A 27,968-nucleotide genomic window follows, 5' to 3' on the forward strand; every position below is an offset into this window, starting at 1 on the left:
TCACCGACACTGGTACCCCGAATCTCCAGTGTCCTCAATGTTGTCAAGGGTAAATGCTTCCAATAACGGTTATGAAACAAACTGTACAGCAACTTCACCGGCGCCCCGGTGCCGAGGATGGCTTTAACTTGACTTCCATCCATCCGTAACAACACCTGTGCGCATGGCCCCTCTAAGCCTTCAGGAATAGGGTCTGCTCCTTTCGGGAGTTCCTTGGTACATTGCTGGGAACGTGCTCCCCCAGAGACCCCAAGCCGTTCCCCCACTGGGCCTCCTCTAAGTTTCCCGACACCTCTCGAATCAACGGAACAACTGATCCCCTTGACAGATCCCCTTGGCACCACAAGCAATTTATCTGCCCCCCTAGGCAAAAAAGGATACCCTAAAAACTTCCCACCAATCTCCTGCCACGGATATGATAAGCCCCCCAGCTGCGGCATTTGACTTCCAGTCGAACCACACGCATTTTCCCACACTTTCCCAGAACTGGCAGCGGTCACTTCGAGGTAATTGCGCTCGACAGTTCTAACAAAGTCACCAGCCCGCCTACTCAAACTTTCAACCCGTCCCTGTCGCTTTTCCTCAGCCAAGCACTGCCACTCACCCAACAACTGAGGGGTCCGCTCCGCCCACGCTTCCGCCCCTTTAGGGCTGGACATTATTCCAATAACCGGGCGGAGCTCACCACTGCTGAAACATCCCAACCTGTCACTCCTCACTCTCCAAACAGTACAGACAACCCATGGTCCCACCACCATTTCGTCAGCCAACAGAAACCACCCCACCCAACACACACACCGCGATAACCAGCAATCGCACACCCACAAAGGCACACCAGCTCTTCGCCGCAGACACAATTTAAAGAGGGTGATCACACAGCTTCCACAGAAATCAATCCCGGACGAGCCCCCACAATGTAACTCCCTGGGTCGCCTCAGGCTCGCTCAGCTCGTTCCCGTCTAGGGGGAGCAGCCTTCGGCCCCGCCAAACTGGGTAATCAGCTGGTGTGGATGCTGTGTGATGTCCCCGCCTCGCCCAAAAACAGACAGTACGCTATATGCGATTAAATGAGTACAATTTATAAAGGTTACTATAACTAAGTGATTAATAACGATACAGTATATATGAAGAGAAAATTAAAGAAAAGGCACCAAACTTATCAAAGTCCAAACCACTTCGTGCACAACCGTTGGAGCTCAATTACTGAAGTCTTCTGGCCACCATTCGATCCCCTCCGAACTCCTCGACTCGCAGCTCAGGACCCTCCGAACTCCTCGACTCTCCAAACAGCTCAGGACCCTCCGAGTGGTCAACCAAACACATCTAGCTTCATCCCCCCCCCCTCGGAGAATCTCCCGGCCTCGGACCCCCCTTTAGGGTCCGATCCTCGCCCAGCTTAGAGCAATGCGTCCTCTCTCTCGACCCCCTCGCGCCGATCTGCCCAAAAGCCCGCCAACAAAAGCTTACAGACTCAGAAGAAAGAACATTAATCCCCATTTGGTTTACAAAGGAATACCATTCTCGTTATCAGTAAATTAGCATTCCTGCTAGTTAACAAAAAGAAGAAACCCTCTTTACACTGTTACGTATCCCGTAACTGGAGAACTTACCAGCAAAGATAGAGAGGTCCGTTGAAGTCTGATGTCACTATTTTCAAACGTTTTATTTATAAAGGGACACAAAAGTAGGGTTAATACATACATTCAGATAGTGCACATCGTCAACACTCAATCTAAAGTGCTGGTATAGTAATAATCATCATTAAGAAGTGAGCTCTGCTGTTGTCTAGGGGTTAATAGATTGTCCGTTGGAAATATAAAAGTCACTCAGAAGGCTGCAGGCCTCAGCCCTTTGAAAATCGCTGGGTTTCACGTGGGGCGACCGAGAGAGAGAGATTGGGGGAGAAGAGAAAGAACTTGCCGAGTCTTGATGAATCTTCCGTGAAATCGGGGGAGTATTGGTTTCCTTGCCCCGATGTTAGTTAAAAGCGGTTTTCTGTGATTCCAGCCACAAATTCCAATCCCGGAAACTAACGCACGTGGCTTCCTTCAGAATGGCTTCCCGCTACTGCGGGAACACTCTCGTGTCTTCTTGGTGCGTCTGAGGGGCTGTCCCCCTGAGACTCTCCTTTATACTTCCTCACGGGGTCGCAGGTGTCAATCAGGTTGGGATGATGCAATCTCTCTCTCAACCAGCCCACCTTGCTCGAGGGCTTTTCACGTGGTCTCCATGAGACAATAGTCGCTGTCGTCTTATTCTGTATCCCGGTTGGGACGTGCAATTTGGCACGTTTCTCTCTCTCTCTCTCTCTTGCTTCCTGAGTCTACTGACCCCCCGCCCCCCAAACGGGTGCTCTTGCGATTCTCACAAAGGAGGGGGCTGGGATCATAGCAAGACCAATAAAATTGATGAGTAGTTCACAGAGGTCCAATGAAATTGTACGATAAATCAAGCGCACTTTCACAATTAAATTATTGTAAATCAGTCATTTGTACTCACCCTCATCAACATGGAAAACACTCGAAGAAAAGCATATGATGCAGCTTTTAAGTTAAAGGTGATCAATAACTTTTCCTGGTAGGCTGCAGTATATATATTTTTTTACCAGTTGTTAGGAGATATTGGAATGTTGTTCGTGCACTGTTCAGTAAAAAAGTATACGCAACGTAATTTGTGTGTTACCGATACGTATGTATATTTAAAAGTAGCTGTGTTACAGGCACTGTTCGAAAAGAAGCATTTGCAATATGTATTTGTTTATGTTACCATACAGCTTTAATTAAAAGTTAAAAAATCCTCACGTGTAATATCTTTCTGTGTAAATATCTCATATTACAACGTGGGACACCTGCGGCTTAAAATCCGGTGCGGCTTGTACAAAATTGATTTTCTTTCTAAAATTAGAGCGTGCGGCTTTTAATCAGGTGCGCTCTGTAGTCCGGAATCTACGGTAATTATTTCAGCACAATGTCATGGTCTGAACATTAAAGTACGCCACAGATTCTTGGGTGTCCAATTTTATGCCAACTTTGTAACTTAACTAAGATCAACTGAATTACTCTCCAATTTTCTAACATCCATGTTAATATCTAAGAGTTTATTAACTTCCTCCACCACCACCCCGGCAGGGCGTTACCAGCATCCACCAGTCTGTGTAAAGAGCTTGCCTCTTCACATTCCGTATGACATAGGAGCAGAATTAGGCCACTTAAGCCATTGACTCTGCTTCACCATTCCATCATAGCTAATCTATTAATCCTGTCAACCTCATTCTCCTGCCTTTTTCCTGTAACCTTTGATGCCCTGGCTAACCAAGAACCTATCAATTTCTGCTTTAAATAGACTTAATGACTCAGGCTCCAAAGCTGTCTTTGGCAATGAATTCCAGACTCGCCACCCTCTGGCTAAGGAAGTTCATTCTCATCTCTGTTCTAAATGGACATGCCTCTATTCTGAGGTAATGCCCTCTGGTCCTAGACTCACCCAATATAGGAAACATCCTCTCCACATCCACTCTGTCTAGGCCTTCAAAATTTGAGAAGGTTTCAATGAGATTCTCCACTCCCCAGCCCCGATTCTTCTTCTAAACTTCAGCAAGTACAGGCCCAGAGCTATCAAATGCTCCTCGTTCATTAAACCTTTCTTTCCCAGAATCATTCTCGTGGATTTCCTCTGGGCCCTGTCCAATGCCAGCACACCTTTTCTTAAATAAGGGACCCAAGTGCTCACAATACTCAAGTACAGTCTGACCAATGCTTTATTATGCCTCGGCATCACATCCTTGTTGTTATATTCTAGTCATCTTAAAATTATGCCCCCTTGTATAGTATTAGTCATTCCCCCCCCCCCCGGGAAAAAGTCTCGGGTTGTCCCCTATCTATTGCTCTTATCATCTTGTATCAAGTCACCTGTTGTCATCCTTCACTCCGAAGAGAAAAGCCCCAGCTCACTCAACTTGTCTTCATAAGGCATGCCCTGAAGTGCAGGCAGCATCCTGGTAAATCTTCCACGTCCTTCTAATGAGGCAATCGGTACTGTTTTATCAAAGGCACCTCTACAATAAATCCCTTGGCAATGAGGTGTTCCTAGTTCTGTCTGAGGAGGGAGCAGGTGAACTGCATGTTGTGAGTGTTGCTGTGTGTGTACATTGGCTGCAGCAAACCACTGCTTGTGCCATCACACTTTCTTCTCTCCTGTCTGCATTTTTCTTGGAGAGGACACATCAGTCGTGGGTTTTGTTACACTGCCTGAGCTATATTTAAGTTATTGGAACTTCTATATCTGCGACAGCAGCAGGGTAATGGACATCATACCGTGTATTTGTTATTTTATGGTGTAGCCTGTTTCAGGGTAAAGAACCTTTGGTCTCAATAACATTGTTGAAGAAATCTTCAGGTCAGGTTGGGCCGGTTTTTCAGAGCACTGGAACTTCCACATAGCACATCCTGTAAAGTGCTCGGTTCCACTGTTACACAGTAATACAGCACTGGAACAGACCCTCCAGTCCGATTGGCCCGTGCTGACCATTGTGCCCACCAGGCTAGCCACATCTGTCCATGTTTGGCCCTTTAAACCTTTTACCTGTTCAAGTTCCTTTTAAACACAATTGCACCTGCTTATACCTCTCCCTGTGCAACCTGTTAATACATCCACCACTCTCTGTGGGGGGAGAAGCTTCCCCTTGAGTCCCTTTATGTCTTTTCTGTCTCACATTGAATCTGTGCTTTTTAGTTTTAGAATCCCCTATGCTGGCTAAAGGACTATGACCATCTATGCCCTATATGATTATGTGAACTTCTAATGGCGTGAAAGGTTACAGGGAGTAGGTGGGAGAATGGGGTTGAGAGAGAAAATGGATCAGCCATGATGAAATGTCACAGCAGACTCAATGGGCCGAATGGCCTGATTCTGCTCCCATGTCTCATGGCAAAAAAAAGGAGCATGTGATTCACAAATAAAAATTCTCAGTTAAATTGATCAAAATCCCTGGTTGTAATATGAACAAAGGGCTGGAGGCGGCATTTGTTTACAAGGCACCATATATTCCTTCCGCACAAAGGTAACAGTGAACAGCCAACTACAGTTTCAATTGCTGTAATCACTTACTTAATGACACAAAGGTTGGGTGTGTTGCGGATAGTGTGGAGGGCTGTTAGAGGTTACAGCGGGATGCAAAACTGGGCTGAGAAGTGGCAGGTGCAGTTCAACCCAGATGAGTGTGAAGTGGTTCATTTTGGTAGGTCAAATATGATGGCAGTTTATAATGTTAATGGTGTAAGACTCTAGGCAGTGTGGAGGATCAGGATCTTGGGCTCCATGTTCATAGGACACTCAAAGCTGCTGCACAGGTTGACTCTGTGGTTAAGAAGGCGTACAGTGCATTGGCCTTCATCAACTGTGGGATTGAGTTTAGGAGCCGAGAGGTAATGTTACAGCCATATATGACCCTGGTCAGACCCCACTTGGAGTGTTGTGCTCAGTTCCTGTCGCCTCACTATAGGAAGGATGTGGAAGCCATAGAAAGGGTGCAGAGGAGATTTACAAGGATGTTGCCTGAATTGGCAAGCATGCCTTATGAGAATAGGTTGAGTGAACTGGGCCTTTTCTCTTTGGAGTGATGGAGGATGAGAGGTGGCCTGATGGAGGTGTACAAGATGATGAGAAGCATTGATCGTGTGGATAGTTGGAGGCTTTTTCCCAGGGCTGAAATGGCTAACATGAGAGGACACAGTTTTAAGGTGCTTGGAAGCAGATAGAGGAGATGTTAGGGATAAGTTTTTTATGCGATGGTGGTGGAGGTGGATACAATAGGGTCTTTTTAAGAGACTCCTGGATAGGTATGTGGAGCTCAGAAAAATAGAGAGCTATGTGTAGCCCAAGGTAATTTCTAAAGTGAGTACATGTTTGGCATAGCATTGTGGGCCAAAGGGCCTATATTGTGCTGTAGGTTTTCTACGTTACTAATTTTAACATCTGGAATATAATCAGGTAAGTTTACAGAATTATATATTTATAGTACACATCCCAACCTGCAGACACCCAAAATATATCCCTTTTGTCAGAGTGTTGGGGGATGGTTGCCATGAACTAACCAAAATGTTAAGTGAGAGATCAGACCCGTCTTCATTGTTTAAAAAACACTATGAAAAGTACAATAAATGTTAATGTTCTTGCCATTAGCACATTGTTGAAGGTAGAGCGGAAGCACGGTGGAGACTGATCTGTCACTTAACGTTTTGTGTACTGGAAATGACATTAAACAATCTTGAGTCTAATGTCTTCCTCTACATAAGTGCAATGGGACAAAAGACCACAAAGTATTGTGGGCAGGTTTCATTTCCTGAAAAGTGGTCTAATTTTAATTATACTATCCATATTTCATAACCCCAGAATAATGCCTCACAGACCACCCTGCTCAGTACAGCAACACCATGACCATTTGCACTACAATGGACACAAGTTTTCTCTATTAAAAAAATGTGTATGATTTGTTTTTCTTGTGAATGCTGTGCAAAGATGCTAGGTGCCTGTGATGCTGTTGTCCCCCAATTATCGTGGGGTTTTGGTCTGTCCGCCAAGGAAAGCAGGATCTCCCAGTGGCCACACATTTTAATTCCACGTCCCATTCCCATTCTGATATGTCTATCCATGGCCTCCTCTACTGTCAAGATGAAGCCACACTCAGGTTGGAGGAACAACACCTTATATACCGGCTGGGTAGCCTCCAACCTGATGGCATGAACATTGATTTCTCTAAATTCCGTTAATGCCCCTCCTCCCCTTCTTACCCCGTCCCTGATATATTTAGTTTCTTCCCCCCCCCCCCTCTTTTTTTCTCTCTCTCTCTCTGCCCATCACTCTGCCTGTTCTCCATCTCCCTCTGGTGCTCCCCTCCACCTTTCTCCCTGGGCCTCCTGTCCCACGATCCTTTCCCTTCTCTAGCTCTATATCCCTTTTGCCAATCACCTTTCCAGCTCTTAGCTTCACCCCACCTCCTCCGGTCTTCTCCTATCATTTCGCATTTCCCCCTCCCCCCTCCTACTTTCAAATCTCTTACTATCTTTCCTTTCGGTTAGTCCTGATGAAGGGTCTCGGCCCGAAACGTTGACAGTGCTTCTTCCTATAGATGCTGCCTGGCCTGCTGCGTTCCACCAGCATTTTGTATATGTTGTTTGAATTTCCAGCATCTGCAGATTTCCTGGTGATCATGGGGTTTTGTTTGAATTGGAAATTTCTGGGTGCTGCCAGATTTCACTGCTTCCTGCCACATTATTGTGATCAGGGGATTAATTTGCAGTCATAAAAATTAGGGAATTGACTTCATTGTTTCACAGATTGGGTACCTGACCAACTTATTTGAGGGAAGTAACTTTGACTGCCTTGGTGCTAATATTCCCCTCTCGCCCCTGCAGGACACTCAGGAGAAAGGAGCGATGAGCCCGGAAAAGGCCGAGGAAATGAAGCTAAAAGCCAAGTACCCGGTTTTGGGATTAAGACCCGGAGGCTCTGAGTTCCTGATGAAGCGGCTGCAGAAAGGGGTAAAGAGTAATCCTACCTCCCTCACGCTGGAACAATAGCCCACTATACCCTTCTTATCCACATACCTATCCGAACTTTTCTTAAATTATACTGTTGAACCTGCATAAGACCAACAGATGCTAAGATATAGGAGCAGGATTAAGTCATTTGGCCCATTGAGTATGCTCCGCCATTGCATTATACCCCTCTCAACCCTATTCTCCTGCCTTCTCCCTGTAACCTATCATTCCCCTTTAAATATTTCACCTTTAACCCATAATCTAGTTCTAGTGGAGAAGAAAAATCTCCATGCATTCACCCTATCACTATACCCCTCATAATTTTGTATACCTCTATCAAATCCACCCTCATTCTCCTGCACAGTAGGGAATGAAGGCCTCACCTATTCAACCTACAACTCAGCTCCTCAAGTCCCAGCAACGTTCTTGTAAATTTCCTCTTGCAGTCTTTCATCTGCAAAATCAAGTTTATTATAAGCATTACAACCCTACAATAAGTGTGTGCAAACTGCAACCATAACTGAATTCAGCCAAATGATTTCCATCCTGATCCAGGATGTAGTTTATTCCCTGCAGTGCCCAGTCATCCTGGAACACCTCTGTGGTGTCTGTGTTCTTTCTCCAGGGGTACTCGGGCATGAATGTACCTCCAGAAGGTAGCCAGGAAATCAGCTTGGGTGGAGCCTTCTGCTTCCGTCTATTTGGTCAGGCCCAGGAACAAGGGAACCAGGCCAACCTCCTCCCACCACTCTTCACTGAATGACAAAATATTAAGAGGGTAGGGCTAAAGTGTAACCATAAATAAAAAGGAGCAGCCCCCTACAGAAGTAAATAGAAGCTGCAGCCTCGCCCATTCCATCTACATATGCTACACAGTCCCTTACAGTCCATGCAATTGAAGCAACTGAAAAAACTGCATAGACATATTCTGTCTGGGTGTATCACGGTTTGGTACGGCAACTGCTCTGCATGTGACTGAGGGAAACTACAGAGAGTTGTGTACACAGCTCAGCACATCACAGGAACCAGCCATTTCTCCGTAGATTCTGTCCGTACTTCTCACTGCCTCAATAAAGCAGCCAGCACAATCAAAGACCCCACCCATCCCAGACATTCTCTGTTCTCCCCTCTCCCATTGAGCAGAGATACAATAAATCTAAAAGCACTTACCACCAGGACATCATGAAACTCTGGAACAGACGTCTTGTACAATGAAAGGATTCTTGGCCGCACAGTTTACCTCATTATCTTGCACTTCATTGTTACCTGCACTGCACTTTTTCATAGAAACATGAAAAACCTACAGCACAATACTGGCCCTTTGGCCCACAATGCTGTGCTGAACATGTCCTTACCTTAGAAATACCTAGGGTTACCCATAGCCCTCTATTTTTCTGAGCTCCATGTACCTATCCAGGAGTCTCTTAAAAGACCCTATCTTTTCACCTCCACCACTGCCACCGGTAGCCCGTTCCACACACTCGCCAAACAAAAACTAACTTACCCCTGACATCTCCTTTCAAACACTTCCAAACACCTTAAAACTGTAGCCATTTCAGCCCTGGGGAAAGAGCCTCCGACTATCCACACGATCAATGCCTCTCATTATCTTGTTCACCTCTATTAGGTCACCTTTCATCATTCTTCGCTCAAAGGAGAAAAGGCCGGGTTCACTCAACCTATTCATAAGGCATGCTCCCCAATCCAGGCAACATGCTTGTAAATCTCCTCTGCACCCTTTCTATAGTTTCCACATCCTGCAGTGAGGCAACCAGAACTGAGCACAGTACTCCGAGTGGGGTCTGCAATGACTTTTACACTTTATTCTGCATTGTTCTTGTTTTAGCTCAATGCACTTTCTGATTTTTTTTCCCCATATGAATAGTATGCAAGACAATCTTTTCACTCTATCTTGATGCATGTGACAATAATAAACAAAATCAATACCAAAAAATTATACAGCACACCAAACTATGTAACACCATCCACCCCAGGTCCCCAGTGTACAAGGGAAGAACCTCCATTGTGGACAACCTCTGTCATGAATAGAAGGGCCTCTGGGTGATTCCCTTTCTCTCTGACATTGAGTGAAACTATGGGTCATCTCGACCTTTCCCTGCATCCAAGATTCTCTCAGCTGTCCGTGTAAGGATTTATCAATGCCTAATTTTAGTCTGTGCTCCTGAGGATCAGTGCAGGAGAGAGACCTCCCACCCTGATGCCTACTCTGCTACCTAACAAGAACATGGGTGACCTGTTGCCTCACATGCACCGTCCCTCGGCTCCCTTAACATCTGCCGATTTCCGTGCTGATTATCCTCAGTCTCCGTGGCCCTCTGGAGTGGAGAATTCCAAGACCTGCAGCCCTGTGTGCAGAGAGATTTCTGATCATCTTGACAGTAAATGGCCAATCCCATTGTGTTGTGATTTGAGCCTTCTTGTGTGCCCCAGCCAGGGGATCTTTGCACTGTGGGTTTCAGTGAGATCAGTTCCAAATCCTTTAATCCCAGTTTGATCAATCTCTTCTTAAGTAACATGCCAGTAGCCCAAGAATCATGGGTACTTCCCTGGGTAGGGAGACCATATTTGTCCAAAACTGTTTGATTGGTTGGGGCACTCAATACAAGAGTTGGGATGTCATGTTACAGCTGTATGAGACCTTGGTGAGACTGTGTTGTGTTCATGGCTGCCCAGCTATAGGAAGGCTGGCTCTCTTCCCTCTTATTTGCCAGTCCAGATGGAGAGTCTTGACCCGATATATTGACTATTCATTCCCTACACCTCCCTCCCCACAGACCCAGCTTAGCCCACTGAGTTCCTCCAGAAACGGTCTACATTCCAGTGTCTGTTGTCTGTATTTGCCATAAACATCTACTGTGTAGATAAAGCTACCGTACGGTCTTGGATCTTGAAACTTGTGATGTTCTCCGCCAATTATTTACAATCTCTGCCAAACCCACTTTTCTCTCTCTCTCTCTCTCTCTCTCTCTTGCCCTAACTGCCCTCTCTTTCCTGTCTTTATATTTTCTTCTCTTGTCTTGTAGCAGAAATACTTCGACTCTGGGGACTACAACATGGCCAAAGCAAAGATGAAGAACAAACAGCCTCCGAGCAGTGGGGCAGACAAGAACCTGGTGACGGGAGACCACATCCCAACTCCAGAGGACCTGCCGCAGAGGAAATCCTCACTGGTGACCAGCAAACTGGCGGGCTGACTATTGCCAAGACACCATGTGGGTTCTGACTGAGGCGCAACTTACCCAACTCGTGTGACGGAGGGAGGGGTGGGTAGACTGGAGAGTGCGGTGGAGAAGTTCTGTTCTGTCTAAGCATCGTGGCTCTATGTTTTTTTTCTGTCTGAAAACAGTGCCCCTCCCCCACTCATGAATTAGCAGAATCAACCCAGCTTCACTCCACCCCTCTTTCCCCCTTCTCCCACCCCTCCTTCCCCACACTTCCGATGACAACCTTGCCTTCTCTCTCCAACCATCCAAGGGTACAACATTCTTCTGAGTGCTTTGTCAGGGACAGTGCAGGGAGATACTGAAATGTGCTCCTCACACCCTCCTCGCTACAAAATTACTGCCCCGTTTATAAAACATACCTTCAAATGGATTGAGAACTCAGTTGAAACATCCACTAGAGGCATTACTGAAAGCGGTAAGGACATTTCGCAGCAGCACGCAGTCCTGATGTGTGCTTCACTTTGTAGTTAAAGTTTCCGTTACTTCCTAACCCCATCCTCCTGACATTAAGTGTCCTGTGAACTGCTTAAGTTTATTGTTTGAATCAGGGTAATCTGGCCACTCTCACCTTGCAGAGGCCGCCTTGCGTTAGGGCTCTGCTCCGGCTACACCGCGGCTCGGTTTGCAGGCACTGAGGCTGCCCGTTCTGGATGGTAATTCTTCCGACACACCGCACCCCCCACTCGCTTGTTTGTCAGGGCACCCTACCCTTTACATGGTTCTGGTGTGCTGGAGTGTCTGCATCAGAGATGCGAGCAAGGATCCCTGCAACAATCGGCACAGAAAATCACCTTGGCTTGTAAACTTGCTTTGACTGGGGACCCCATGACGCTAAAATTCAGCAGATTCACTTCTATCCTCAGAGCCTGTGACCTCAGCATTTTAATCTGAAATTGATCGCAGTAAATTTTTTTTTGCAACAGCAACAAATTACATTCAATACTACCAGTTGCCAATTACATTTTGACTGTTTAGCCCAGCCATCCCCCAACCTTCATCAACAACCCCACTCAACCCTCATGCTCTTCCTTATCCCCACCCCTCTCTCCCCCCCCCCACCTCTCTCCCCTCCTCCAACCAACTGAATAGGAGTGCATACACAGACAGAGCATTCCTATTTTTACAGAAGATCTTTTAAGTTAGGCATCAAATTTGTCCACATTAAGATCATGTTAGGTCATGCATCATTTCTAGTTAGAGGTAAATGTATAAAAAGCTCCGAAGCCAGTGAGGTCGCAGTAAATTTTAATGCCAGTGCCAGTAAATTTGGCAGGGCATGACAGGGTAAAGCAAAAGGCAGGAGGGGCTTGGGTGGATGGGGGGGGGAGTGGGGGAGGCAGTTGAAGAATCCGCCTCCACTTGCCATTTAGCAGTCGCTTCATATGCCAAGGCTGTTGGAAATGGGCATGTTGGTGAGGGAGCATTTGTATCAGCGCTGCCACCTAGTGTTGGAGGTCTACAATGGCTACATGACTTGGCATGGTAAAATCAAATGGGAGGGTTATAGTTGGCACAGACTTAATGGGCAGAATGTGACGGGCAGGGGGCTGCTGTTTTAACAGAACAAGAAAGGTCATTAACCCTGTGTGGCTGTGGATAGGGATCAAATCAACAGCCTCACCCCTTTCATTGGTGCAAATCCTTCTGGAGTTTTTATTCTGCCTCGAGGTCCAGAAGATGGGCAGAAAATCCCTCTCTCCTTGTCCAAGTTGGGAGTGAGTTCTTGGATTTTGTTTCCTATTTTCCAGCCTCCCAACTTTCAAGCCCCGTTCAGGTGGGGTGGGAGGTGATGAGTGGTGGGTCTTTACGCGGGGTCGGTGCCCTTAATGAGGCGTTGAGGAAGCAAAAAAAAATTACAAACACGAAGATTCTGCATCTCCTGTTTTAACCATGGATCTTTGATACTTCATCTTTCTGTCCCAAAAATATCTCTTGGATGGTTTTATTTTCCCCCTTCTTGGGAGTGGGTGAGAGGGGTAAAACTTGCAATAAAGACTATGGTTCTGAGGCATCCGCACCCCCACACCCACTCCCCATCCCTAATATCTTACCCCTTTGAAGCTGCATATATTTATATTAAAAAGATAACACACAGTCCTTGGGTGGTTTCTGATTGGAGGAGGAATTTAATCTGTCGGGTGGTGGGAGGGAATAGGGTTTGGTAGGAAGATGTGGGTGCCTCAAGCTTTGGCGGAGTGAATATCCCCTCGGTAACGGAAAGCAGACAGCACCACCTCCTGTGTGGATTTGCGATCCCGTAGTTGGGGAACTGCTGTTAAAAGCGCACTAGGTCGTCTCAGAAGTGGTCGGGGCTGAGGCGACCACTGCTGCCCTCTAGTGGGTCAATGTAGGCACAGTAAAACCAGGATTTCCGTCCCGATGGAGGGTCTCAGACGGAAACATGGTGTGTGTATTGTTCCGACTTCTGACTCAATCTTGCTCTGGAATCCGAGGTCTGGGGCCCCGAGTGTAAGAGGGGTGCACAACCAGATATGGATTTGTGATCCAGGAATGTGCTTGTATTTGCTGGTGGTACTCACTCCCTTTAAATTCACTAGATTTATTGGAAGATTTATATTGGAAAGAAATTGAATAACTTTCAGAGGTCTGGAAAATCAGATGTCAAAATCCTAGATAAGAATCTCGAGCAGTACCACACGTGAATAGGCCCTTCAGCCCACAATATTGTGCTAAACTAATCAAGATGGTGGCGCCTGGTCCCATCTGTCTGCATATGATCCATTTCCCTTTATTCTCTGCACATTCTTAAATACCTCTAACTTATCCACCACCCCTGACAGTGCATTCAGTGCGTCATCACTGTAAAAAAAGAGATCTTACCCCACAAATTCAGATTCAGTTTATTGTCATTTAGAAACCACAGTGCAATGCAGTTAAAAAATGAGACTACGTTCCTCCAGAATGATATCACAAAACAGACTACAAATCTCCTTTAACCTTAAACTTTCACCTTAGAAATTTTCCATCCAGGATTAGATATTTAGACCCTGGAAAATAGATATTGGCTCTCGTTCTGTGCTCCTTATAATCTTACAAACTTCCAGAGAAAACTGCGCAAGATTTGTGCAACCTCTCCTAAACTCATACCTTTTAATCCAGGTAACGTCCTGGTGACCCTGCTCTTTTCTCTCTCTAATGAGGGGGGTGGGGATCAGAATACTCTTTAACCACGGTTTCATACAGTTAGACCCCAGCCGCTGGGTCTAAGAGAGAGGGCTTGGATTACCATGTGCAAGGGGAGATTCAGCTGCGACTCGCTTAAGTTTGAAAGAGTGAGAGGAACATCGGATTCTGCTGGGCTGGCATCTGAGAGATTTCCCTCCAGGGAGGGTAACTTGGGGTGGGGGTGGAGAGCAGGGTCACCCTATTCGGACAGTGTGAGGATGTAGAATTGGGGGAAACCTTGAGAGTTGTAGGGTAAGGTTGATGGTCCTGGGGAATGAGCCGTTGAAGCCAAGGTTGAATCTAATCGAATCGGAGAGTGGGGGCGGGCAGTCTTTCCCTTCAATGGACAACGTTGTCCGCCAAAACTGGAGTTTTTGGGGTCCTCGGTCGCCATCAACTGAAAATCAAAGGCAGACAGAAGGCCAGGTACCAGAGCCTTCAGAAACACAATAGACCTTGCCTAACAGGACCGGCAAATCATTGTGCAAAAATAAACTGCAAATACAAAATAGACAGGGAAAAATAATAATATAGAGGAATCTTTGGAAGTGTGTCCACGGGAAGTGAAGTTGTCTCCTCTGGCCCCAGAGCCTGCTGGTTAAGAACAATTCCTCTCCCTGGCAGTAGCAAGAAGAGAGTGTGGCCTGGGTGATGGATGCTGCTTTCCTGTGACAGCGCCCGGTGTAGCTGTGCTTCAAGGTGGGGAGGGCTTTACCCATAATGGACTGGGCCGCCTTCACCGCTCTTTGTAGGATTTTCCGTTCAAAGGAATTGCTGTTTCCATGTCAGGCCGAAGTGCAACCAGTCAATATACTCTACACTGCACATCTATAGAAGTTTGTCGGTGTTTCAGCTGTTATGCCAAACGTTTAACCGAGTAGAAGCGCTGCTGTGCTCTCTTCGTAATGGCGCTTACGCGTTGGACCCAGGACAGATACTCTGCAATGATAACACTGAGGAAGTTAAAGTTGCCGACCCTCTGCACCCCTGATTCCCCCGCTGAGGATTGGCTCATGGACCTCCAGCTTCCTCCTCGTGAAGTTGAACCTTTCAGCGCATTTTCAATCCGATTGTTCATCGCCAACCTCTCAAAACGCCTCAACACAGTGAATGTAAGTGCGGGTACCACGTTCCTAGGCTCAGGTATTAGTCGTTGTGTTCCGCTGTATTGGCGGCCTGCTGGCTGCTCCCAGTACAGTCTGGGTGGTCAGCTCACTGTATGTACCCGTGATAAGTTCAGGAATCTGAAAACGTGCGCCTAAGCAGAGATAGGGATCGGCTCTCTCCCTCAACAATCTTACCCCGCCCCGCTGTTTTGTCCACGGTCCCTGGTCTCTGGCGAGGGCGAGGGGAATTCAGGCACGGTCTGAGCCAAAGCTCCAGGTACCCGGAATCGATGCCTATCTTGCACCCACACCGGTGTCTGTGTCTCTGTGAAGTTTAGCCGTTCTCCCCTCTGGCCCACACGAGCGGACAGTCGGTTTGGGATTCCCCACCCCTGAGGTCGGATTTCCCGGAGTCGCAATTAATTCCCAGAAGAGATGCGACCTGAAATTGTGTAACATTGGGTGAAAATAGGGTGAGATCATCGGTTTACGGTAATAAGGCAGAGTGCTGTGAAGACCCTGCTGGTAATGGGGGAGGGTCTCTTTCCCCCCCCCTCTCTCTCCCTCCCCCTCCCTCTCTCCCTTTAATTCCCCCTTTTCCCGGTTCGTTCTTTACCCCTCTCAATATTCCCCTCTTCCCTCTTCCCCCATAGGCAGCATCGACGAGAATAAATAGTCGATTTTTCGCGCCGAAACACTTCTCTGCCTCCTTCCTGATAAAACGGACAGCTCCTAACCCGCTGTTACAAGATTAATGAACGCTCCTTGTACTATAAAATGCTTCTTTCCTCGGTGGGCTGAAGGGTACTTTTCTCTGGTGTACCCCTTGTGTTTTGGTGATTGATTTATTACTCTCACGTGTACTGGGGTACAGTGAAAAACGTCTTTGCGCGCCATCCATGAAGACCATTTCATCAACTCAAAACAACGAATTTCAGCATATAGTGTTGCAGGCAGGCCATAAAGTCACGACAAGGTAGAATATGAGGTAAAGAAACACGCACAAAATGCTGGTGGAACACAGCAGGCCAGGCAGCATCTATAGGGAGAAGCGCTGTCACCGAGACCCTTCATCAGTCAAGAGTCCATTTTATCGTCCTTGAGCCTGGTGGTTTGTAGATGCTTTCAGGCTTTTGAGAGAATGTACGGGAGTGGGTGGGGGTCTTTGATGGTGTTGGCTCTTTTACCAAGGCAGCATGAGATGGAGATAGTGAAGGGGAGGATGGTTGCGGTGATAAGAGACTGGATAAACCTGGGTCCACGGGTTCTTGGGGTCTAGGATAAACAACATCTACCCAATCAACACACACAAAGAAGCGCTGTCGACCCTGACGAAGGGTCTCTGCCTGAAACGTCGACAGCTCTTCTCCCTATAGATGCTGCCTGGCCTGCTGTGTTCCACCAGCATTTTGTGTGTGTTGTTTGAATTTCCAGCATCTGCAGATTTCCTCGTGTCTGCCCAGTCAAACTCAGTAGGTTTTTTAATCTATAAAAACGTTCCAGTGAGATCTCTCCTCGTTCTTTTACTCTGGAGAATGCAAGCAAGTCTTAATTCTTCCCGGTATCCAAAAGAGGTCCCATTCCCATGATTGCTTCGTCAGTGGAAACGATTCTTCCTTGGAGCGGAGAAATATTCGACAAAAACCCCTCTCACCCTGTGGATCTGGGCGTCCCACAGGGTGGGGACGAGAAACCCAGGAGACGTGCTCGGCGGCGTTCCGTCTCCGTCTACCTCGCCGGGTGCTGTGATCTTCCCTCGCTGGAGGGAACTCAGCAAGTCAGGCGGCATCGATGGAAGGGGATAAACAATCTTAAGTTTCATCAGGAAGGAGGCAGAAGCCAAAGGCCCCGAAAAGTTACCTGTTTATTCCCCTCGAAAGACGGTGAGTTCTTCCAGCATTTTTGTTGTGTTGGTCAAGATTTCCAGCATCTGTTGAATCTTGTGTCCCTATGTGACCAGCAGGGGGCAGCCTGGTTCTGGGTCTCGGCGCTCGCCTCGTTAAAGAACAGCGAGGAGATGCTTGTAAAGGCCACTCCGCCCTTCTCACCAGTACTACCATGCACCTTCTTTCATCCTTTTCGCTTCTTATGGAGCATAGGACCATGCATCAGGTTCGGCCTAATCTAATTGCAACCTCATCTTGGTATTGGAATTGGATTATTATGGTCACATTTACGTGAATTTTTTTTTCCATGCTGTATACAACCATTAACATCAAACACAATAGAACTAACTAACAATTACGGAGAAATGGTCTTGACATTGCACTACGACATAGAAGCAGAATTAGATGATTTTGCTCATCAAATCTGGTCCACCATTCGGTCATGGCCGATTTACTTTCCCTCTCAACCCTATTCTCCTGCCTTCTCATTACTAATCTGATGTGAAAATGTAGGAACGAAATGAGGATCAGTGTAAATGGACAACACACACCAAATGCTGGAGAATTCAGCAGGTCAGCCAGCATCTATGGAGGGAATAAACAGTCCATGTTTCAGGCCGAGACCCTTCATCAGGACTGGAAAGGAAGAGGGCAGAAGTCAGAATAAGGTGGGGGGGAGGGGAAGGACTACAAGCTGGCAAGAAATGGGTGAGACCAAGTGAGGGAGGGGTTGGGTGTGTGCGAGAGGAGATGAAGAGAGAAGCTGGGGGGGGAAGGGCTTAACAAGGAATCTAATAGGAGAGGAGGGTGGACCATGGGAGAAAGGGGAGGAGGAGGGGCATCAGAGGGAGGTGAGGAATAGACAGGTGAGCCAGAAGGGGGAATGGAAAAGAGAGGAGGAGGAGGAGAAATTACTGGAGTTAGAGAAATGCTGTCAGGTTGGAGGCTACTCAGACATTGGTTCCTCCAACCTGAGAGCTTGTGTTGACGTGTGTTGTATTTTATTATCACAAATAGTGAGATGTTCTTGCATACAGTTCATACAGCTCGATTCATTACACAGTGCATCAGGGAAGAATAAAGCAAACCAGTAACAGAATACAGTTTAACAGCTACAGAGAAAGGGCAGAATTAGGCCATTCGGCCCTTTGAGTCTGCTCCCCATTCCATTGCGGCTGACTTATTATCTCTCTTAACCTCTTCCTTCTGCCTTCTCCCCATAAGCTTTGACACCCTGACTAATCAAGAATCGAATAACCTCCGTTTTAAATATATCCAATGACTTGGCCTCCACAGCCATCTGTGGCAATGAATTCCACAGATTCATTGCCCTCTGGCTAAACAAATTCCTCCTCATTCTGTTCTAAAGAGATATCCTTCCTTTCTGAGGCAGTGCCTTCCGGTATTCTCCCATTATCGGAAATAACTGCTTTATCTCGGCCTTTCAATATCCGGCAGGCTTCAATGAGATCCCTTCTCATTCTTCTAAAACTCCAGCAAGTACAGGCACGTCATATGTTAACTCTTTCATCCCTGGAATCATTCTTATAAACTTCCCCCGAACCCTCTCCAATGCCAACATATCCCTTCTCAGATAAGGGGCCCAAATTTGCTCATGTCACTCCAAACATGGTCTGACCAGCACCTTATAAAGCCTCATCCAGATCATAACAGTGTATATTGTGAGGTCAAGTTCAGTGTATCGTACCAGGGAACCTGCCCCTCTTCCCCGTCCTGGCAGTGAGATAGAAGCTGTCCTTGAGCCTGGTGGTACAGGAGACCAAAACAGTATTGTGTTCAGTTTCGGTCTCCAAATTTGAGGAAGGACATTCTTGCTATTGAGGGAGTGCAGCGTAGGTTCACAAGGTTAATTCCCGGAATGGCGGGACTGTCATATGTTGAAAGATTGGAGCGACTGGGCTTGTATACACTGGAATTTAGAAGGATGAGAGGGGATCTGATTGAAACATAAAAGATTATTAAGGGATTGGACACGCTGGAGGCAGGAAGCATGTTCCTGCTGATGGGTGAGTCCAGAACTAGAGGCCACAGTTTAAGAATAAGGGGTAGGCCATTTCGAACAGAGATGCGGAAAAACTTTTTCACCCAGAGAGTGGTGGATATGTGGAATGCTCTGCCCCAGAAGGCAGTGGAGGCCAAGTGTCTGGATGCATTAAAGAGAGAGTTAGGTAGAGCTCTTATAGAGAGTGGGGTCAAGGGATATGGGGAGAGGGCAGGAACGGGGTACTGATTGTGTATGATCAGCCATGATCACAGTGAATGGTGGTGCTGGCAAGAAGGGCCGAATGGCCTACTCCTGCACCTACTGTCTATTGTCTACAGGCTGTTGTATCTGCTCTATGTGAGAGGGGAGAAGAGCAAACATGCAGGGTTGGTGGTTCTTTAACTATGCTGGCCGCTTTACTGAGACAGTGAGAAGTGTAGAGAGAGTCTGGGGTGGGGGTGGGGGCTTTACTGAGACAGTGAGAAGTGTAGAGAGAGTTTGGGGTGGGGGTGGGGGCTTTACTGAGACAGTGAGAAGTGTAGAGAGAGTCTGGGGTGGGGGTGGGGGCTTTACTGAGACAGTGAGAAGTGTAGAGAGAGTTTGGGGTGGGGGTGGGGGCTTTACTGAGACAGTGAGAAGTGTAGAGAGAGTCTGGGGTGGGGGTGGGGGCTTTACTGAGACAGTGAGAAGTGTAGAGAGAGTTTGGGGTGGGGGTGGGGGCTTTACTGAGACAGTGAGAAGTGTAGAGAGAGTCTGGGGTGGGGGTGGGGGCTACTGAGACAGTGAGAAGTGTAGAGAGAGTTTGGGGTGGGGGTGGGGGCTTTACTGAGACAGTGAGAAGTGTAGAGAGTCTGGGGGGTGGAGGGGAGGCTAGTTTTTCTGTGATGTGCTGAGCTGTGCCCACAACTCTCTGTGTAGTTTCTTGCAGTCACACGCAGAGCAGTTGCTGTAGCAAACCGTGATTTATCTGGATAGGAGGTATTCTGTGGTGCGTTTGTAACAAAAGGTTGGAGTTGATGGGGGGGGGGAAACATGCCAACATCCCCATGACCTCCCTTTCTCATCTCAGGAAAACCCAAGGTACAGCAAGAATAGGAAAACATGCTGGCGGGCATGCAGGTAGAGATCGGAATCAGGTTCAATGTCACCGGCATGTGGTGTGAAATTTAACTGTGTAGCAGCAATACATAATGCCAGGGAAGAACTGAGTTACAGTAAGTACTAAATATTAATCAAGTAGTGCAAAAATAGAAATTAAAAAAAGTGGTGAGGTGGTGTTCATGGGTTCAATGTCCAGTCAGAAATCAGATGGCAGAGGGGGAGAAGCTGTTCCTGAATCACTGTGAGTGTGTGGCTTCAGGCTTCTGGACCTCCTTCCCAATGGTAACAGTGAGAAGGGGGCATGACCTGGGTGACGGGGGTCCTTACTGATGGATGCTGTCTTGCTGAGGCACTGCTCCTTGGAGATGTCCCGGATGCTTTGGAGGCTTGTGCCCATGATGGAGCTGGCCAAGTTTAGAAATTCTCTGCAGCTCACTTTGGTCTGTGCAATAGCAGCTTTCCCCCCACCGTACCAGATGCAATCCATTAGAAAGCCCCTCACGGTACATCTGTAGAAATCTAGATGACTCATCAAACATAAACCTCAGCCACAGAAATATTTAAACTGTCTCCTTCCACCTCCCTGGGGGAAAGGAATTGCAGACACATCACCCTCTAAATAAAAAGGAATGCAGTAACTTCCTCTAACGGGGCACCCCTTTATTTGTAAACAGTGACCTCTCTCACTGTAGGAAACACACTGTCCTGAAGATCTTCTATGTCCCAAACCCACTTTCCTCTGAACCTCTGTGGACAGAAGCCCGGCCTGTCTGACCTCTTCTCATCGCTCGTTCTAAGTTTCACTTTACTAACTTCATCCGGAGATCCTTAGATGAAAGTAAAACTGTCAGTTCCTCTCAGTAACGTTTTGTTTTTAAGTCAAGTTTATTGTCATTTCACAAGTACAGAGAGGCAGGGGTACAATGGAAGACAAACTTGCTGTACCTCAGAATCACTGGCTCCACGTGTACAGCTGCCGGTCAATGCAAGTATCGAATTAGCCGATCATGCGACGGCAACTCAATGCGTAAAGGCATGCAGACATGGTCAGTTGTTGTTCAGACCAGACATCAGAACAGGCAAGAAATGTGACCTAAGTGACTTTGACCATGGAATGATCGTTGGTGCCAGATGGGGTGGCCTGAGTATCTCAGAAACATTGGTTTTCACACACAACAGTCTCTAGTTTTTTCTAACAGAGAATGGTACAAAAAGAGAAGCACCCAGTGAGGAGCAGTTCTGTGGGGGGGGGGGGACCTTGTTAATGTGAGAGGTCATAAGAGATCGGCCAGACTGCTTCAAAGCAACAGTAGCTCAAATCACCACTCATTACGACTGTGGTGCGCAGAAGAGCATCTCTGAACACACAACACGTTGAACCCTGAAGTGGATGGGTACAGCGGCAGGAGACCATGGTTGTCACTCAGTGGCTATTGAGTGTATGTTGGGAAATATGTTACTTTGGTAGTAGTATAGTTGAATACATTATAAAAGAAAATACCATAAATTAGAATAATAAATGATGCAGAAATAGTGAGGTAGTGTTCATGGGTGGGGCCAGGGAGGGACACCGCCTCTGGTGAAGGGGCTTGTTATGTCCATTCTGGGGCAACTTATCCACCTCTGGTCCCCCGCGGGACACTCGGCTCTCACCCGTGGCTCCAAGTAGCAGCGGCCACGCCCTAGTTGGACGGGCTGAACCAGTTGAGCGACGTCAGTGGGTGTCACACTCCAGTGCGATGGGGACATACTTGTCCCAACACGCAAAGTCAACGCTTTGTAAAGAGTGAAGAGCGTGACAAGGCACAGGAGATGTTGTGGCCATTTCCAGGGCAACCGAGGGAGACCCCCGTCTCTGAACCGTTGGGCCCAGACATCTGCGGAGCTGGTTTATTCACATTGAAAACTCACCCACGGAGGTTTCACTGCCACTATGACCAACGGGTTCGTGACCGTTCAGAAATCTGATGGCAGAAGGGAAGAGGCTGTTCCTAATACATTGAGTGTGGACCTTTAGGCTCCTGTACCTTTTCTCTGAAGTTAGTAATGAGAAGGGGGCATGGGGGTGGTGGTGGGGGGTCCTTAATGATGAATGCCACCCTTTCGAAGATGTCCGCCATGGTGGAGAGACTCGTGCCTGTGATGGAACCGGCTGATATTACAACCCTGTCTCCACTGAACACGTGTAAAGACCTGCTGACGTACCGAGGCTACCCTCATACCTCTGGCGAAGGGGCTCATAGACACAAACCACTCACAATATAAAAGTGACAGAAAGAGAAAGAAAAGCTGGGGTTCCACCCAAATGTCGACAATTCATTTTGTCCCACAGTGCAGCTCAACCAGCGGAGCTGCTCCAGCAAACCTTTAGATGTGATAAAATGACAAGACTGCAAACACAATCAGAGACGAGTCCATGGTCGTGTCAGACGTGGTCCGTTACTGAGGTGGTGATTATGGCTGTGAGTCGGTTCAATGACTAAATGGTGAGTAGCTGATAGTGTGGGATTTCAGGCTACCGCTTTCCCAAAGGCAGCTGTGAAAATAGCATGGCCCAGATGGTGGGGATCTTTGATGGTGAGAAATTTTTTAGCCGCAGATGGTGGGTCTGTGGAATTCGTTGCCTCAGGCAGCCGTGGAGGCTGAGTCATTGGGTATATTTAAAGCAGAAATTGATGGGGTCTTGATTGGTATGGGGCTTCAGAAGCTCGGGAAAGATTAGAATAGGGCTGAGGGTTAATAAATCCATTATGATCCAACTGCAGGGCAGGCTTGATGGGCCAAATGGCCTGAATCTGACCCTGTGCCTTATGGTCTTATGATGAATGTCACCTTCTTGAGGTAGGGCCTACTGTAGATGTTATCAGGGGTGTACCCATGAAGGACCAGGCTCTCTGGAGCCTCTGTATTGGAATTGCTGTACCAGGTGGTGATCAAGCCAGTCAGGATACATGCAACAGTGCACCACCTACACTACCTGCATTTTAGCCTTCTCCCAACTGTATACGAGGTTATCTGGATCCCTCTGTGTCCCAGAGTGTCCAAGCCGGCATCGTGAAGATAAAACACTGGGTAGAGGCAACCTGCAGGAAAGCCCAGTGATGCAGAGGGTAGAGCCGTTGTCTCATGGCTCTAGCGGCCCGGGTTCCATCCCAGCCTCTGGCGCTGTGTGTGTGTGTGTGTGTGTGTGTGTGTGTGTGTGTGTGTGTGTGTGTGTGTGTGTGTGTGTGTGTCTGTGTGTGTGTGTGTGTGTGTGTGTGAGTGTGTGTGTGTGTGTCTGTCTGTGAGAGTGTGTGTGAAGTGTGTGTGTGTGTGTGTGTGTGTGAGTGTGTGTCTGTGTGTGAGTGTGTGTGTCTGTGAGAGTGTGTGTGAATGTGTCTGTGTGTGAGTGTGTGTGTCTGTGAGAGTGTGTGTGTGTGTGTGTGTGCACGTGTGTGAGTGTGTGTTTGTGAAGATTGCACATCCTCCCTGCGATGGTGTCTGTTTTTCCCTTGATGCTTTGGTTCCCTCCCATGCCCCAACGGCGTGCAGGGTTGCAGCAATAAATCTCCCCCTGGTGTGTGGGTGAGGTGTAGAATCTGGGGGAAGTTGATGAGAAACTGGGGGAAATTAAGGATTAAATGTTAGCTTTGTTTGTCATATGTATGTTGAAACACATGGTGAAATGTGTCATTTGCACCAATGACCAACACAATCTGAAGATATGCTCCTTGCGCCAATGAGTTGCTAATCCTAACCTGTAAATCCTTGGAATATGGGAGGAATCCAGAGCTCCCAGATGAAAGCACGCGGCCACGGGGAGAACAAACTCCTTACAGGTGGCGGAGGGAATCGAACTCCCATTGCTGCAAAGCATTGCTCTATCCACTACTGAACATAAAAAACTGCGGGTGCTGGAATCTGGAGCCACAGACAGATTCTCGGGTCAAGCTCCTGCGTTCAATTCTTTGTTGGCACGGACAGCTTGTCAGAATGGGAATGAGAAGTTGGATTGGAAAGGGTGGCTGCCGGGAAAGCGGTGCTCGATGAAGTGGTCCCCCAACCTGCTTTGCATGGGTGGATAGGTCAACAACACCATGCTGAAAGAGTTGGCGAGTGTTACCAAGGAGGCCCTGGCGCGTGGGCTCTTCCATCCAGCTGGCAGACATAGCTGGAGCCCATGGTTGCACCTCAGGTCTGGAGAAAGCGGGAGGAGCTGAAAGACAATGAAAAAAGAAATTGCTGAGCATAAAATAGGTGGAAGGCATAGACCATGAGCCGAGCTGTGCTAGATTTCTCTGTGACTCTACGTTGTGACTCCTTCCCCTCCAGCCACCACCTGTTATTCCTCCTGTGTCTGCAAAGCCATTGTTTAGAGGTGAAGGGTCTCATTGTTTAGAGGTGAAGGGTCTCAAACCGAAACATCGTCTGTCCATTTACCCCCACAGATGTTGAGTCCATCTCTCTACCACACCCTCTTTCTGCCTGTCTGTCTCTCTCCATCTCTCTACCCTCTTTCTCCACCCTTCTCTCCTGTATTCTCACTCTCTACCCAGCCCCTCTCTCTCACATGGTTTCCAGCATCTGTGAAATCTTGTGTTCCACCAACCCTCGGAGAGTTGGCCGGCAAGGTTCTGGAGGTGTGGTTGTGGTGAGGAAAGGGTTAATGTTTCCCAAAACCACCCCCTCCCCCCCAACCAGCATCCCAGCTAACAGCACCAGCAATTTTAAAGCATGAGGTCATTCTTGGCTCCCAAGACTCATGATCAGCTGGCAGACGGCTCCAGTAAAACAGATGATTCGTGCGGTTTGGGATTTTTGTCAGCTGTTGTGTTCTTAATATATCAGTAATATTTGACTAAGTATATTGTTTGATTAAGCTTCCTCTGATGTTTTCATGATACATTGAGGATTATCTGTAAAAGTATGTAAATTGCATACGTCATTATGCCACCACAACATATGTACATGCCTCGCTTAAAGTAAAATTCGAAGTTAGACTCGCTTTCCCAGCTCTCTTCTTTCCCTTTTGATTAGTTTTAATGTTTCAGAGTTATATAAAAAAACAGTGGTGATGAGGACGTTTTAACTAAACCCATTGAAGTGCAGCGAAACATTCAATTTTTTTCAGTGCCGCAAGACGTTTGAGTAATAAAAAACAGCACAGCGCATGCTTCTTTTTGAGCGATAGACACGATCAACTTTTTTTAAAAATCGGAAAACAGACCGATTCACATGTTCATAAACAGTGAGTATCAGGTAATAATAATCATCTTTTTAAAAAGAGCAGAAATGACTGGCTACATTGGAAAAATTGACGCGTTTGATTACACAATAAATAACTGGATATTATATATGGAGCTGACTGAGCAGTATTCAAACAAAGTAATAGCCAAGGAGAAAGAAACACCAGTTTTGCTGAGTGAATTGGGGTTAAAGACATATTTTTCTTCAATGTTTAACTGCTCCAACCAAACCAGCCAAAATTAGCTTTGCTGATACCGTGAAAGTAATACAGGAACATTTAGGACCAAAACCATTATTGATTGAAGAATGTTTTAGGTATCATAAGTGGAAACAAATGGTCCATTTCAGCATACAAGGTGAATTGAAGAAGTCATCTGAGCATTGTCAGTTCAGTAATGAGCTTAATGATGCACTGAAACATCACTTAGATTGTGGAATCTTAACGGAAAGCATTGAAAAACAGCTCCTTACTGAAGCACAGTTTACGTTTAAAGGAGTAGTTGAAATAGCTTTGTCAATGGAAACAGCAGGCAGAAGTGCATTTGAGTTACAGTCAGGAATAAAAGTGAGTGTGAACAAAATTGTTACATCTAAACAGAAACCTATTGCGGCAGGGGCTCACATCACCAGACAAATGGGGGTTTCAAAGTGAAACTTGCAGAAAATGCAACAAAGTAGGACACGTACGAGGAGCATGCTGTGCAGACAAAACTAAACAGACTGCACAGGGAAGAGGGAAAAAAAACATCAAGTTGCAGTTTCAAATAGAACACTAGAGTATATGCTGTTGATGAAAAATCTGATAAAGATGAATGACATAGGACAGTGTAGTCTTGAGATTTACAATTGTGAACACAAGCAATAAGGCTTACACCAAGAACAGAATGGCAAATTAATTAAAATGGAATTGGACACTCTTTCAGTCATTACACAAAATATGTTTGAACGAAGATACTAAACTGAAGCCTACAGATATGGAACTAAGAAGTTATACCGGAGAAAATATAAATCTTGTGGGAATGGCATCTGTAACAGTGAAATACAACAACCAACAAGTCACATTGGGCTTGTACGTGGTGAAAATAGAAGGGCCAGCATTGTGGAGACGTGAGTGGCTGAGACAAAGCCTCTTGATTGGAGATCCATCCAGCATTTATTTGCATGCTACATCACCGGCAACAGAGTCAACTGAACGTGAATTAAGAAAGGTACTGGATGATGCCATGACTGTCCCCATGTCGTACACCATGAACCGTTGCCCAACAGCGGGCAAACAGGTGTTGGTGCCCACCTCTGTGCCCCTGGTTGGAAAGCATATTGGGCCAAGAAAACACCATGCTGCTCAGAGGAAGCATGAAAGTGACAAAAGCAGTGGTCTGACCACAACGGTTTTTGTGGGCAACATACCTGAGAAAGCTTCTGATATGTAAATCAGGCAGTTACTTGTGAAATATTGCTTGTATTTAAGCTGGGAGAGAGTTGAAGTAACTTCAGGAAAGTTGCAAACATTCAGCTTTTGTGGGTATAAAGAACCAGAATCTGGTCTACATGCACTAAGGTTATCGCATGGACTTCAAGTGGGAGACAACAAGCTGTTTGTAAAAGTAGATGTAAAGACCGAAGCCCAGCTGGATGAATGGAAGGCCAAAAAGAAAGGAGTCAATGGAGATATGAAAACAAAGGATTCGTCAGATGATGTTGTGGATGAGAAAACCAGGCGGAGGAATCAGGTCTTAAAGAGATCAATAGAGGATTAATAAGAGAATACTTAAATGAACTAAATACACCTTCCCAAGACCAAGATAAGACTATAAGAATATAAGACAGTCAGGCAGATTTAGAACATTCGGCCCATCGAGTCTGCCCTCCATCCTGTTGCGCATCACACCATTTTCCTGCCTTCTCCCATACCCTGGCTCATCAAGAGCCCGTCAACTTCTGCCTTAAATATACCCAATGACCCGGCTTCCACAGCAACGAACTCCACAGATTCACCACCCTCTGGCTAAAGAAATTCTTCCTCATTTTCCATTCTAAATGGGCATTCCTCTATTCTGACACTGTGCCCCCTGTCCTAGACTTCCCCCACCATCCTCTCCACGCCTATTCTATCTAGGCCTTTCAACATTTGATAGGCTTCAATGCGATCTTCCCCTCATTCTTTTGAATTCCAATGAAGACAGGACCAGAACCTTCAATCGCTCTTCATACGATAAGCCTTTCATACCCTGAATCATTCCCATGAATCCCCTCCGATGCCAACACATCCTTTCTTAAATAAGGGGCCCAAATCTGCTCACAATACTCCAAGTGAGGCTTCACAGTGCCTCAGTATTACATCCTTGCTTTTATATTCTAGTCCTCTCGAAATGAATGCTAACAATGCATTTGCCTTCCTCACTGCTAACTCAGCCTGCAAATTAACCTATAGAGAATCCTACACGAAGACTCCTGTCCCTTTGCACCGGAGTTTTGAATTTTCTCCCCGTTTGGAAAATAATCTATGCTTTTATTCCTTCTACCAAAAAGCATGTCCATACACTTCCCAACACTAAATTCCATTTGCCGCTTTGCTGCCCATTCTCCTAAGACTGAAGCTTGGTGTCTGTACTCGGTTGGGGGGGGATGGCCTCTCCCATTGGTTCTGCCCTCCAGTGGAATCAGTGGAATTACAG

The 27,968-nt window shown here is 46.8% G+C and overlaps 1 protein-coding gene across 3 annotated transcripts in view; it reads left to right on the forward strand.

The window, feature by feature from the left end:
* Positions 1-27,968, forward strand: part of ensab (endosulfine alpha b) — a 70,868-nt gene that overhangs the window by 33,341 nt on the left and 9,559 nt on the right. The window contains exons 2-3 of one of the 3 annotated variants that reach the window (XM_059980004.1): positions 7,413-7,538; positions 10,583-16,958. In XM_059980004.1, coding sequence (XP_059835987.1) covers positions 7,413-7,538; positions 10,583-10,753 — 297 coding nt within the window. In that variant the 3' untranslated portion in view covers positions 10,754-16,958. Of the gene's footprint in view, positions 1-7,412; positions 7,539-10,582; positions 16,959-19,834; positions 20,181-27,968 lie in introns of those variants that run through there. The other 2 variants (XM_059980002.1, XM_059980003.1) reach the window with 2 other exon arrangements.

The sequence above is a fragment of the Hypanus sabinus genome, chromosome 9 (assembly GCF_030144855.1).
Source record: "Hypanus sabinus isolate sHypSab1 chromosome 9, sHypSab1.hap1, whole genome shotgun sequence".
NCBI classification, from domain to species: Eukaryota; Metazoa; Chordata; class Chondrichthyes; order Myliobatiformes; family Dasyatidae; genus Hypanus; species Hypanus sabinus.